Here is a 15,792-nt window from a genome sequence, read left to right on the forward strand (position 1 = left end):
CTGCAAACAACTCCAAGTTGATCGTCGGACACCTCCCATTGACTTAAAAAGCAATTTGGCAGGTTTTAGGTGGTGAATAGTCTAAATTGAGTTCTTAAAGGGCCAGAGTATGATAAATTTAGAAAATCTAATTAAAATTTTTTGAAAAGCTCTAATAGAATTGAATAACTCCCTAGTCAAATTTGACAGTTTTGACCATAAAAAAAACTTGATAATTCGAATTTCTAATTTCAATTTTCAATTCGACCCTTGATAAATCTGCCCCTAAGAGTTGAAAGCACATTTGCTGTTTTATTAGTGTGTTTTCGCCTCAAACTCTTGTTGTTTTATTGGCCAATGGCAACAATGAAATAAGATCAGGCTTTAGATACTTACTGTGCTATCAACGTAAGCTTCTGTCCAAACGACATCGTGTTCCTGGTCAATGACTTTTGGGCGGCTCAAGACGTGAAGGTAGGCCATGACGTTTTCCTGCACGTCGGCCAAGGTCGAGATCTGAGTGAAAAAACCTGTTGAGAGAAAGAAAAGAACTGAGACATCTAATTCATTCGATAGAAAACAAGAACAGGACACGGTTTAATTGTACAATTTGTTCTCATTTCATATTGAATAAATGTTTTAAGTGTAAAAAATATAAGAAAAATAAGTCTCTTCCTCTCCAGGGAACGAGAGAATGTTGGAAATATGTCGGAGGTAATGAAGTAATTCAGTCATGCAATGCATTTGGGGGAAGCTCTGTGGTCCCTTGTTTGGGAAAGAATTCAGTGTAAAATATTTCGATTTTCTCAAGTGATGAGAATACCTCCCACAGTGTATGTTCCTGAGATGCTTTGAACTCAATGCCGTATATCCTAGAGAGGTAAGTGATGTCTCTCATTAGCCTGAATGTTTGGCTCAGCCTGGAGGGACTGCTCCGGACCCCTTGTGAGTCTCCTGTAACTTTAACTCTGAACTTTACCTTATTTTACATTTCATTTAATGTTGATATTAAGACAGTGGTTCCCAAACTCTGTATCTGACCCCATCAAAGGGGCACAGAGTAGTGGTTGGGGGGTAGACAAGCTTGAAGGCCACTTAGGAAAAGTTCTCTTAGATACTAATAGAGGTCAAGTCTCTTGGTTACTTAGGGTGAGAGTTGGGATAAAAAAATTTATTTTTGCACCCATAGATATTCTTGGAATGATGGCTTAATCTCCCATAGTCTATGTAATATGTTCTACTGCCCTCACAATAAACCAAAGGTATAAAGTAACAGAGTCTGTTGCAAGTTGAACAAGGTAATAAGTGGAATGAACAATAGCAGCTATAAATTAATACTTTTCCCCATAATCTGTACAGATAAAGAGCATAACACTATACTCACATAGTTTGCTCATAGTCTGTACAGAGAGATCCCATAAAAATATGGCAGAATAGGTATTCCCTGTACTAAGCACAATTCAGCAGGAACAGTCCCTAAGTTTGCTCATAGTCTGTACAGAGAGATCCCATAAAACTATGGCAGCATAGGTATTCCCTGTACTAAGCACAATTCAGCAGGAACAGTCCCCTAAGTTTGCTCATAGTCTGTACAGAGAGATCCCATAAAACTATGGCAGCATAGGTATTCCCTGTACTAAGCACAATTCAGCAGGAACAGCCCCTAAGTTTGCTAATAGTCTGTACAGAGAGATCCCATAAAACTATGGCAGCATAGGTATTCCCTGTACTAAGCATAATTCAGCAGGAACAGTCCCCTAAGTTTGCTCATAGTCTGTACAGAGAGATCCCATAAAACTATGGCAGCATAGGTATTCCCTGTACTAAGCACAATTCAGCAGGAACAGCCCCTAAGTTTGATCATAGTCTGTACAGAGAGATCCCATATAACTATGGCAGCATAGGTATTCCCCTGTACTAAGCACAATTCAGCAGGAACAGTCCCTAAGTTTGATCATAGTCTGTACAGAGAGATCCCATAAAACTATAGCAGCATAGGTATTCCCTGTACTAAGCACAATTCAGCAGGAACAGCCCCTAAGTTTGCTCATAGTCTGTACAGAGAGATCCCATAAAACTATGACAGCATAGGTATTCCCTGTACTAAGCACAATTCAGCAGGAACAGTCCCCTAACTTTGCTCATAGTCTGTACAGAGAGATCCCATAAAACTATGGCAGCATAGGTATTCCCTGTACTAAGCACAATTCAGCAGGAACAGCCCCTAAGTTTGCTCATAGTCTGTAAAGAGAGATCATATAAAACTATGGCAGCATAGGTATTCCCTGTACTAAGCACAATTCAGCAGGAACAGCCCCTAAGTTTGCTCATAGTCTGTAAAGAGAGATCATATAAAACTATGGCAACATATGTATTCCCTGTACTAAGTGTGTCTGGTTGCTAGGGTCCCAGTTACCAGTAAGTGGTTTGGAAGTAAACCTTGAGGATGAATAGGAGAAGGGTTTCTACGGATAACCAATAAGAATTGACAAAAAGTCAGAAGAAGAAGGCAAAAAAAACTGATATAAAAATAAATAATGAAGACCAATTGAAAAGTGGCTTAGAATTGGCCATGTATTAATATCTGATACATATCCAGTATGAAATAACAAAGGAAGGAAATAGTACAAACTAATACAAATAAAGTTGTTTATAGACCGGATTTTCCCAACGCTCCTGTTTCAAACCTTTACCCAAAGTCATCTTTGCCGCTTACAAGAAGTATTTATAAATGACATTAAACCTATTTGCCTAATGATTTATGACGGGGCTTCCTGGGCAGCAATTTAAAGCCTTTTTTTACATTGAAACGACTCTCTCCTAATCTTAAAGCTTTTAGTGCTGCTGGAGACTCAGAACAGATTGAGGGGCTTCTGTGCAGACAAGGGGTTACCATAACAATATGAGAGTGGGCTAACATATTTAGACGTATTTATGGCGAGCAATTGGAGCATTATTGTACGGCTGGAAACCTGAGCTCTGCAGGCTTTAACTCACAATCATACAGTCTGACAGTTGCTAAGAACCTTGAAAGACCTCTTTCTTGGCTACACGCAGCCTTAGATCGGCTCTCGTTATAATATATGACTTATCATAGAGCTTGGACCTTACTGAAAAGAGGAGAATTTCATAGATAAAATATATGGACAACTGGTGACCCCGTGAAGTAAAATGTAGAACCTTTAGAAAGGCATTTACAGGGCAGTTTATACCTATAATAAGCTTTGCTCAACATTAGCTCACTAAATAGAAATGCAATACAGTCTATCATTTTAATTCAAATACAATTCATATTTTGGCTAATGTAAAATGCTTTTGATTTTCCACGAATTACCACTCACTCCCCTGGAAACAGGACGATGGACATAATGAGCTCTGTATATACAAACCCCTCCCGTTCGGAAGCTGTAGCCTTTCATAGTCTTTGAGATAAAGGGGAAGTCATTATACAGAGGGCTTATCTTATTGTTTCAATAACCTACAACTAGGGATGCACCAAATCAAGTATTTGGGATTCGGCCGAATCCCCGAATCTTTTGTGAAAGATTCGGGCCAAATACCGAACCGAAACCGAATCCCAATTTGTGCATGCGGAAAGGAAAAAGTGTGAGCATTTTTTTAACTTCCTTGTTTTGTGATGAAAAGTCACACGATTTCCCTCACGCCCTTAATTTACATATGCAAATTAGGTTTCAGATTCAGTTCGGTCAGACACAAGGATTTAACAGAATCCGATTCCTGCCGAATTTCCACGTGTGGCCGCCGACGAATAAATCCGCAAATCTCCTGCGAAAATTTGCCGGTGAAAATTTCTGGTTTTCTCGATTTTTTTGTGAAAACATTCAAATTGCTTGATTTTTTTGTGAATTAATATATTGTAACCTCCGCACACCTGCAGTTCACTCTCCCTGCTTATGGTGGTGCTGGACTTCCGTAAATCGGTCAAGGTCCTTTAGCAACAGTGAAAAGAAGTAACCGGAACCGCAAACGCAATTTTTTAGCAGTCGGGGAATATCCCCTTTTATTGTGCCACCAACAAGATCAACATTTTGGGGGGTTGGATAACAATACATGTGCACAAAACACCTTAATACCATTAGCCCCTCCCTTTTACCCATGGTTCTGCATTCCTGTGAAAAATTAACCGTTTGTGTGTATTCAGAAAGTAGTCAGAGTACATCAAAGTATTTAGTCCAATTTTTAGTAGTGTCCATTTTCTTAAAAAGTTTGTGAGAATCCAGTTCTGGATTACAAGCTAAAATTGTCATTGAGACCTTTTGGCCAGAGCGTTTTCAGTTTCCATATCCAAAAGGCCTCACGTCTTACTAAAGACCTTTATCATCTTAACCTGCATCTTTATTGACCACCTCGAGAATCTGTCATCTTAGTTGAGAAATATTATGTTTTACTTCGAAAAAATGTTTGGCCAATAGGGTCTCTTTTTTGAACCTCTTTTTTTCTCACTACCTTCCTTTCTATCCTCTGAACTAGACAACTAGCAGAGAGGTTCAGAAGATAGAAAGGAAGGACCTCCTTAAGGAAAAAAGTAAAATAGTGAAAAAACTAAATACGGTGTGTGTAACCACACACGGCCCCCATTCGGCCTTTATGAGATAGGTTAAAACACTGGCCAATCTTACAAAACGATAAAACATTTGGAAAACTTTTTACTGATAAACCAATGTTCAGTTAGAAAAAAGGTAAAAACATAGCTGACGGAATTACTAGAACTGATCATAAGAAAAAACCAATCCATTGTATAAAATATAATAGAAGTGGCACCTTTCTATGCCTCAGTTGTGGTTATTGCAATGGAATTATCAGGGGGAAGTTTGTAAGCCTCCTAGCCAAGGGTATGACATCAAATTGAGAACCGTTGCCACTTGCGAGACAGAGGGACTGATTTACCTATTGAAGTGCCCATGTGGACTCTGTTATGTGGGGCAGACATCCCGGGCATTTAAGACAAGGCTAAATTAACACAAAATTGTTATGAGAAATTTCAAAACGGAAGAGAAAGAGGAAGGTAGTGAGATTGGCCGAAAAAAAGAAAAAGAGAGGTTCAAAAAAGAGACCCTATTGGCCAAACATTTTTTTGAAATAAAACACACAATGCCGGGCCAACCCAGCCGGGCACCCCAGGCAACTCAGGCAGCACCATCGCCCCCTCTGCAGCTGCGCGTACATGAGTGTGCGCTCAAGTGCATTTACGTGAGCGTGCGCTTGTACCTGAGCGTGCGCATGCATGCTGCCTGGTAGGATCGCCAATTCATCTCTGGTTTGTGTGCAGGTGTGCAAACAAACAAAATTCGCCATACTTTGCAGACCGGACAGGGGGTAGGCAGCAGTGCAAGGTACGTGCCTGGCGCCCCCTAAGTTTTGCTCCATAGGCACGTGCCTACTCTGCTTACCCCTAGTTCCGGCCCTGAAAACACAATATTTCTCAACTAAGATGGCAGATTCTCGAGGTGGTCAATAAAGATGCAGGTAACGATAATAACATGTTTTCTTTAAATCTATAAATATATGCTGATCATCCCTTCTTTTTTTCACAGATAAGTGGGAATGCCGGGGGGAATGCATAGAGAATTAAGGCTAAGTAACAACCCCACTGGCTGTGAGTAGTTCATTTTTCTTAGATTCACTGAAATTATAGTGGTTTTTGAAAAGTAGAGTTATTGGGATTGTAATCCGGAAACTGGACTCTCACAAACTTTTTAAGAAAATGGACACTACTAAAAATTGGACTAAATACTTTGACTACACACAAATGGTTAATTTTTCACAGAAATGCGGAACCATGGGTAAAAGGGAGGGGCTAATGGTATAAAGGCGTTTTCTGCACAATGTTATCTTGATGAAGGGTGGGTTAACCCCCTGAAACGTTGATCTTGTAGGTGACACACTGCCTACCCCCTGTAGGACTGCTAAAAAATTGTGTGTGCAGTTCCGGTTACTTCTTTTCACTGTTGATTTTTTTGTGAACTTTCCATTTTCACGATCTTTCACAATTTTTTTGCCGTTTCGCTAATTTTGCGGGAAATTCGCAAATCACCAGAGATGATGTTAGAAAGCAAAAAAGGGGTTTTAATCTCTTAAAGGGGTTGTTCACTTTTTAATTCCCTTTAGTATAATATAGAGAGTGATATTCCAAGACAATTTGCATTTGGTTTTCATTTTTTATTTGTGTTTTTTTCACTTATCTAGTTGCTAGGGTCCTAATTAGCCTAGCAACCAGGCAATAGGAGAGGCTTGAATAGAAAGATGAGTAATAAAAAGTAACAATAACAATACATTTTTAGCCTTACAGCATTTGTTTTTATTTAGATGGGGTCAGTGACCCCCATTTAAAAGCTGGAAAGAGTCAGAAGAAGAAGGCAAAAATTCTATTCACATTCTATAACATACTAAAATTTAATGGTAAACAAAAAAAATACAATAGGCAAAAAGTATGTTCAACACAAGCTCATGCTGAAAAAAGCATATACTGGCCCTTTAATGCTTCGACAAGAGGATCATTTAATGGTATTTGGCAGAAAAAAACAATTTAAAATAACAAAGAAAGTATGTCGAGACCCCGTACCAGTCCCTTGTGATCATAAACAAGGCTCGGGGCGCACAATACCTCCATATTATTTATTAAAAAATGTCACAATAAATAAATCACTAGACCTAAAGCTCATCAGCATTTTATCAATCACTCGGGCCAGATAAAAGAGCCGCTGCAGGAAAGCCATTAATACACAAAGTGCAGTAAATCAATAAATACACAGAACCATAAATAAATGGAAATACTTTCAAGTCCGACAGAGAATCAAAATGATACAGTTTATAAATCAATTTACATATCAGTTCACTGCTATACACCCCTCCCCCGGCCCAAATTCATATGTCCCACGGCTCATTGAAATGCAGAAACCTGAGCGTTATTATATAAAGAAAGTTGGAATGATATGGGGAACATTGGAATGATATGGGGAATGTTGGAATAATATGGGGATTGGGGAATGATGGAAAGATATGGGAACGTTGGAATGATATGGGGAGCGTTAGATTGATAAGGGGAATGTTGGAATGATATGGGGAACGTTGGAATTATATGGGGAGTGTTGAAATGATATGGGAAGGTTGGAATGATATGGGGAGAGTTGGAATTATATGGGGAGTGTTGGAATGATATGGGAAATGTTGGAATGATATGGGGAGCGTTGGAATTATATGGGGAGTGTTGGAATAATATGGGGAACGTTGGAATTATATGGGGAGTTTTGGAATGATATTGGAAATGTTGGAATGCTATGGGGAGCGTTGGAATGATATGGGAAGGTTGGAATGATATGGGGAGCGTTGGAATTATATAGGAAATGTTGGAATGATATGGGAAATGTTGGAATGATATGGGAAATGTTGGAATGATATGGGGAGAGTTGGAATTATATGGGGAGTGTTGGAATGATATGGGAAATGTTGGAATGATATGGGGAACGTTGGAATGATATGGGGAATGTTGGATTGATATGGGGAACGTTGGAATGATATGGGGAGTGTTGAAATGATATGGGGAATGTTGGAATGATATGGGGAATGTTGGAATGATATGGGGAGCATTGGAATGATATCAGGAACGTTGGAATAATATGGGGAATGTTGGAATGATATGGGGAATGTTGGAATAATATGGGGAACATTGGATTGATATGGGGAGAATTGGAATGATATGGGGAACGTTAGAATGATATGGGAACATTGGATTGATATGGGGAACATTGGAATGATATGGTGAACGTTGGAATGATATGGGAAATGCTGGAATGATATGAGGAATGTTACATTGATATGGGGAACATTGGAATGATATGGGGGACGTTGGAGTGATATGGGGAGCATTGGAATGATATGGGGCGTTTTGGAATGATATGGGGAATGTTGGAATGATATGGGGAGCGTTGGAATGATATGGGGAGCATTGGAATGATATGGGGAATGTTGGGATAATATGGGGAGCGATGGAATGATATGGGGAATTTTGGAATAATATAGGGAACGTTGGTGGCAACATATAGTAAGACTAAGCACAATTTATGTTTTTTTCTAGCCAAAAAGAGAGTTCCCATGATGATTTGCACACTTCTTATTTCAGTTATTAGACCTGTTTGTAGGCCATTGATCAAAGCATACACAAGGCTTATGGCATTTTTTAAGACAATCGATACAGTGCAATGATATTAACAATCAGGGAATGCAGAAGAGGCAGTTGTCAGAAACTGCTATTTAAAAATAATTTTGGAAATTCGCTTAGAATTACATTTTGTTCATTATGCAAATAATAATTTTGGGATGGACATCCCCTTTATACAGCACCCTTTACATATCCCCTTTACCAATAATTTCCAATATGCTGGAGCATGAGCAATGCAAGCAGCATGGCTTTCAATTTAATGCTCAATCACTTTTCAATCAATAATGCTCAGTATCCATTTTCTGCAGCGATCATACTGGCATGTCTGGGGTTAATTTGATCATTGTCACTTTTCTGCAGTGATTATACTGAGATGTCTGGGGTTAATTTGTTCTTTGGCATTTTACTGGTGGAAGTGTGAGTGAGTTAATGTTTTCAATCTAATGCTCAATGCACTAATCTATTATGCTCATAATCTACTTTCTGCAGCCATCATAATGACATGTCTGGGGTTGATTTATTCATTTTCAGGGGCGGGTGATGTTGGGAGGCGGGTTGATGTGACGATCAGCAATTGGGCAAATTTGCGCCGAAAAATGTGAGAATTTCCCGCGTAATTCACAAAACTGCGAAAAATTCGCAAAACAGCGATGGTTTTTTGACGCTGGTGTCCGTTTGTTTGGCGAAAATGCGCCGGTGTCGAAAAAACGGATGCTGGCGTCCATTTTTTTTGACGCCGGGGAATTTCTGCGCCCGTTTAGTGAATTTTCGCGCCCGTTTCACAAATTCGCCGCGGATTCACGCCTGGCGAATAAATTCGCCCATAACTATTTCTTAATTTTCACCCTGGCAGCCCTTCCAAAAAACGGGGTGTCCGGGTGAAATCCAAACAGGTGGCAACCCTATCCAACTGGCTTCCCCGATTGATATCTGCCCGAAAATCACCAAAAAAAATCCCGTCAGATTAAGGACTGCATTGATTCGTTTATGCGGTCCTCAATCTGAGCGCTCGTATTCTTCATGTTGTGATCCGATCGTTGGGCCCTAGGGCCCATGATCAAATCAGCCTGATATAATTCACCTCAAGGTTGGCATATCCGGGAGAGATCCACTCGTTTGGCTTGTTTTATAATGGGAAAAAATAGAACAGCATAAAATTTCAACACAAATTCTATTTAATGAGCTCATTTAGGTTTTTTTAGGTGTATACTGTCCCTTTAAAATACCAAATTAATCCGTCAGTATCCAGGCTCCTTCAAGCTCCTATCTAAAGCATTTTCCGTGAATATTCAAATAAATCCACCAGCTAAATGGCCTCCAGTGTATATAATACTCCGAATTCCTCCAGCCCTTTGAATTCGTATTTGACTATTAGTATTTGTCTCTGCTCCTGTCCAAATCTCACAAATACTAAATTCCAGGATGACATGAGCCGTCACATCAACGCTTTGTGTTTAAAGTAAAAAGAAAACATTTCACAGAAACAAAACCTGCTTCTTATTGGCCGAAATGTCTTCTGTTTTGACTGACCCCCCGGGGCTTCATTACAGCAGATGCCTTAGAAGTGTCACAATATTGACTGAAAGCCACATGATCCCATGTAACACCCCGTTTGATCAAGTCAGACACCCCAATAACCTGGTCCAAGATATCCCTTCATAAGGAAAGAGAATAAAGACATTTGGATTCTATAGAAATTCATCTCCGAGCTACAAATTTGCTATTTTATCTTTGCTTTGTACAGGTATGGGATCTGTTATCCGGAAATCCGTTGTCCACAAAGCTCCGAATTACGAAAAGGCCGTCTTCTGTAGACTCCATTTTATCCAAATAATCCAAATTTTTTTGAATGATTTCCTTTTTCTGTGTAATAATAAAACAGTTGCTTGTACTTGATCCCAACTAAGATATAATTAATCCTTATTGTAGGCAAAACCAGCCTATTGGGTTTATTTAACGTTTATATGATTTTCTAGTAGACTTAAGGTATGAAGATCCAAATTACGGAAATTACGGAAAAACCCCAGGTCCCCTTCTGGATAACAGGTCCCATACCTGTATGGCAATTGTAATAAATTCAGAATTACAAGATTCCCAATGATATTTAAAGCTATTATTTCCTTAAAGGGGTTGTTCACCTTTGAGTTAACATTTAGTTTGATGTAGAGATTAATATTCTGAGACAATTTGTAATTGGTTTTAATGTTTTATTATTTGTGGGTTTTTCACTTTTTATTCAGAAGTTCTCCAGTTTGCAATTTCAGAAATCTGGTTGCTGGGGTCAAAGTTACCCTAGCAACCATAAGGGCCAGATTTGTGGAGAGGCCACCAATGCCTGGGCATAGGGCGACAGTATTTTACGGGGCGGCATGCTGCCCAACCACACCCACATTGGTTCAGAAACACTGGGGATGCGCGGCAGATACAATAGTTTTTTAAATTTCCCGTGCACCAATCCCCATTGCTCCGGTTCCGATGATGAAAATTTGCACGAATAAAGGAGAGGGGAAAGGGGCAATGAACATCAGTGGGCCTAGGGACGCCCACAAAGTAAACCTGGCCCTGGCAACCATGAATTGATTTGAATAAGAGACTGGAATATGAATAGGAGAGTAGCAATAACAATACATGTGTAGCTTTACAAAGCATTTGTTTTTTAGATGGGGTCAGAGGGCCAGATGGAATACACCCTGGGGTTCTAAGAAAGCTTGGTTCAGTTTTAGACCGGCCTCTATTTCTAAATTTCTCAGACTCACTTTCATCTGGTATAGTACCTATGAATTGGAGGAAAGCTGATGTTATTCCTATATTTAAAAAGGGATTACTATCTCAGCCTGGCAATTACAGGCCAGTAAGTCTGACATCCGTGGTGGGCAAATTATTTGACGGCTTCTTAAGGGATGACATTAAAAAAATGTTCCTAGTAAATGGCATTATGAGCAGCAATCAGCATGGCTTTATGAAGGAAAAGTCATGTCAGAGAACATTGATTGCTTTTTATGATGAGGTAAGTAAGATTTTGGACAGTGGGGGGGCAGTAGATCTATTTGGATTTTGCCAAGGTGTTTGATACTGTGCCCCACAAACGACTGCTTTCTAAACTAAGGTCTGTTGGGCTTAATGAAGTCGTTTGCACGTGGATAGGAAACTGGCTACAGGATCAGGTACAGAGGGTGGTTGTTAATGGGACATTCTCTACTTGGAGTAAGGTTCTTAGTGGGGTCCCTCAGGGCTCAGTATTGGGGCCACTTTTATTTAACTTGTTCATTAATGACTTAGGGTTGAATTGTCAGTAACGTATCAGTGTTTGCAGATGACACAAAACTATGCAGCCAAATTAATTCCATTTATCCCAGTCGGCAGCATCAAGGGCAAATAAGGTCTTGACTTGTATTAAATGGGGCAGAGAGTCACGGGAGGAGGGGGTCCCACTGTATAGAGCACTGGTAAGGCCCCATCTAGAATATGCCCTACAGTTTTGGTCTCCATCACTCAAACAGGACATTATTGTATTAGAGAGGGTACAGAGAAGGGCAACTAAGCTGGTAAAGGGAAAATCTTAGCTATGAGGAAAGACTGGCCAAATTGGGGATGTTCACGCTGGAGAAGAGGTGCTTAAGGGATGATATGATAACTATGTATAAATATATAAGGGGATCATATAATAATCTCTCTAATAATTTATTTACCAGTAGGTTTTTCCAGCTGACACGAGGTCACCCATTCCGATTAGAAGAAAAGAGGTTCCAGCTAAATATTGGGAAGGGGTTTGTTACAGTGAGAGCTGTGAAGATGTGGAATTGTCTCCCTGAATCAGTGGTACAGGCTGATACATTAGATAGGTACAAGGAAGGGTCGGATGCTTTATTGACCAATAGCTCCTCCCAGCAGACAGGAGGGAGCCAATGAGATTAGAGGAGGGAAAGGGGTGTTACAGGGAGAGCTGGGAAGTGAATCAGTGGTACAGGCTGATACATTAGATAGGTATAAGGAAGGGTCGGATGCTTTATTCACCAGTAGCTCCTCCCAGCAGACAGGAGGGAGCCAATGAGATTAGAGGAGGGAAAGGGGTGTTACAGGGAGAGCTGGGAAGTGAATCAGGGGTACAGGCTGATACATTAGATAGGTATAAGAAGGGGTTGGATGGTGTTTAGCAAGTGAGGGAATACAGGGATATGGGAGATAGCTCATAGTACAAGTTGATCCAGGGACTGGTCCCATTGTCATTTTGGAGTCAGGAAGGAATTTTCCCCCCTCAATTGGCAGTTCGGCAGGTTATATACAGATGTAAATGAGACATTTCATATAACCTTCATATTCAGATATATGAACATCCTTCCTCAAAGTATGCAATAATGCAGAAAAAAACGTTGAAAGCAATTTACCTCCTAAAATTTTCATTATATCAGAGCTGCACAGAGATGTTATGGAATCGTTGGTTGTTATGCCCACTTATCGCTAAATCGCCCGAAGTTGCCTCCAATATGGCATATTTAGCAATATGAGTTTTTGGGGTTTCGTTCTCTTTTAAAAGTAAACCAGCCTTTTAACCCTCTGGAGGAGGCCATATTGCTATGTCAGTCAATTAATTACAAGAAAACCTCAATTTTGCACTTTTTGAGGTACATGAACAAGTGTAATGCTGTCAGGGAGCCGGGAGCTCCCTCCACGGAGGTAGTCAGGATCGAGGAGGAAGCCCTCTTGAGGGTGCAAGGTCGCGGTGTCTAAAGGGTTAATCAAAGGGGTAGTCAGGATCCAGGCAAGAGTTCACGGGCAGGCAGATAACAACAAAGTCCAAAGTCCAGGCTAGGGGTCAGAGTAACAATCAGGAACAAGATTAGCAATAGAAGCTCACAGGGAACCCAGGATACTCACAGGAAATTATTCCTATACTTGGGCGCCATTCTGGCGTCTAGGTAGCGTTTTTATTTTCAAATTTGGCGCCATAGTGACGTCATTGGCGTCCTTGCGCCGATGTCGGCGCGCTGACGTCATCACGCCGGCGCCGCTACCCACGTGGCGGCCATGGGCGCCGCCATTTTGGGAGCGACGCCGGCAGAGAAGGACGCGCTGGGCGGAGCTCCTGGACCTGCTCCGGGCGGCGATCGTGACAAATGCACAATACAAATAGGCCCATTGCTTTTCAGAGTTCGTTTTTTGCCTAGCACTGTGCCTGGTATAAATGAGCCGAGTAGAATCAATAATCAGATCGTCGATGGCTCCTCGTTCAGTTGCGTGCATGGTATGTGAGGAATATATCGGCCCAGACAAGCTCAATTGTGAAGCGTTTGCTGCGAGTGCGTGGATCCTTTGCTTATTTGTTTATTCCCTATATACAGCAGAGACAGAACAAAGTAAGCCGCCTTTGCATTGACTTTATTTGCACAGCTTGGAAACATTTTATAGCAGAATGATAAACCGGGAAGCGGCCGTGATTACAGTCGCCCTGTCAGGCGCTTGATGGGAATTAGCTGTGTTCAATTAAGGATCTGAACGCAATATCCTCATCTTGTCATTTAACTTTCCAAACTCTCCACGCTTGCAGCGGGAACAAAAGAGAGCGCTGATTTCACCAGCCATTCCGCTTCGGATTTTTCTACGTGTTGATGGGTTTAATGTATTTAAAATGGGATTCTGCCATGCGTCATTAAGCACCTTTCCCCAAATGATATGTCCTACTTCTGCATCGCATTTAGCACCAGCTCCGGGTCTCTGCAGTTTCCGCAGTACAAGAAGAAAAAAACGAAGGAACAAAAACCCGAAGGTGGTCCTTGCTCCCCCGTGATCGATTTGCAGAGACAAGGACTTTGCTGTCCAAAAGGCAACCGAGCGGAAACCTTGCAACTGTCACCCACCGTGTTGTTCATTCAAGAGGGAAATGAACCGCAAGGAAAAATTGATTTGAGGGCCATGGACCTTGTTGGCAAGAACGTGTTGGGCCCGGCCCTCTCAGGATTACACTGCGGCAAAAGCACCAAACCAAAGTCTAGATTAGTCCTGCTCCTTTTATTCTCTGTGCCCACGGCAGCCCCAAGAGCAGCACAAACATACAAGGAATATTCTAGTGCCCAATTCCCAACCAACATCATCACTTGGCTGCAGTTTTCCTTCTAATTAATGACTGCCCTAAACCCGTCAAGTATATTTTATCAGAGTCGTCTCTTGATAATGTCAGAGTAAAACCCGGTATAGAAATCTCTGTGATGCTTTCATACAGCAGAACCCTCAAGAAATGAGGCCATTCATTTTGGTTTAGGAACTCGGGTTGGTCAGTTTAAAGGTTCATACAGTTACTGACTGCTGCAGGGGCTGCGATGGTGTTGAATGAGAAGATGTATTAAACTCAGGGAATTCATTCTATTCAAAATATAGTTTTAAAGGTAAAATATACCATGTTTATAACTGATTTATACTCCCTTTACATTACCTGACATTAAGTACATTTTAAAGACATGGTTTACTTTGTGCCCAGAACATTCCTTCTCTGTATATTTGTATTTATACATATGGGAGGAGGAGGTGCCATATTGATTCCCTTAGACAGTACAGTATGAGGGTATAGCTTATTGTGTGCCCAGAACATTCCTTCTCTGTATATTTGTATTTATACATATGGGAGAAGGAGGTGCCATATTGATTCCCTTAGACAGTACAGTATGAGGGTATAGCTTATTGTGTGCCCAGAACATTCCTTCTCTGTATATTTGTATTTATACATATGGGAGGAGGAGGTGCCATATTGATTCCCTTAGACAGTACAGTATGAGGGTATAGCTTATTGTGGCTCAGAACATTCCTTCTCTGTATATTTGTATTTATACATATGGGAGGAGGTGCCATATTGATTCCCTTAGACAGTACAGTATGAGGGTATAGCTTATTGTGTGCCCAGAACATTCCTTCTCTGTATATTTGTATTTATACATATGGGAGGAGGAGGTGCCATATTGATTCCCTTAAACAGTACAGTATGAGGGTATAGCTTATTGTGGCTCAGAACATTCCTTCTCTGTATATTTGTATTTATACATATGGGAGGAGGAGGTGCCATATTGATTCCCTTAGACAGTACAGTATGAGGGTATAGCTTATTGTGTGCCCAGAACATTCCTTCTCTGTATATTTGTATTTATACATATGGGAGGAGGAGGTGCCATATTGATTCCTTTAGACAGTACAGTATGAGGGTATAGCTTATTGTGTGCCCAGAACATTCCTTCTCTGTATATTTGTATTTATACATATGGGAGGAGGAGATGCCATATTGATTCCCTTAGACAGTACAGTATGAGGGTATAGCTTATTGTGTGCCCAGAACATTCCTTCTCTGTATATTTGTATTTATACATATGGGAGGAGGAGATGCCATATTGATTCCCTTAGACAGTACAGTATGAGGGTATAGCTTATTGTGTGCCCAGAACATTCCTTCTCTGTATATTTGTATTTATACATATGGGAGGAGGAGGTGCCATATTGATTCCCTTAGACAGTACAGTATGAGGGTATAGCTTATTGTGTGCCCAGAACATTCCTTCTCTGTATATTTGTATTTATACATATGGGAGGAGGTGCCATATTGATTCCCTTAAACAGTACAGTATGAGGGTATAGCTTATTGTGTGCCCAGAACA

At 40.7% G+C, this 15,792-nt stretch overlaps 1 protein-coding gene across 8 annotated transcripts in view; it reads right to left on the reverse strand.

The window, feature by feature from the left end:
• cacna2d3.L (calcium channel, voltage-dependent, alpha 2/delta subunit 3 L homeolog) overlaps positions 1-15,792 on the reverse strand; it is a 504,571-nt gene that overhangs the window by 216,004 nt on the left and 272,775 nt on the right. For all 8 annotated transcript variants that reach the window (XM_041590967.1, XM_041590966.1, XM_041590965.1 and 5 more), the window contains one exon: positions 376-509. In XM_041590967.1, the coding sequence (XP_041446901.1) occupies positions 376-509 (134 nt within the window). The remainder of the gene's footprint in view (positions 1-375; positions 510-15,792) is intronic.

Source organism: Xenopus laevis, chromosome 4L, assembly GCF_017654675.1.
Source record: "Xenopus laevis strain J_2021 chromosome 4L, Xenopus_laevis_v10.1, whole genome shotgun sequence".
In the NCBI taxonomy this organism is placed as follows: domain Eukaryota; kingdom Metazoa; phylum Chordata; class Amphibia; order Anura; family Pipidae; genus Xenopus; species Xenopus laevis.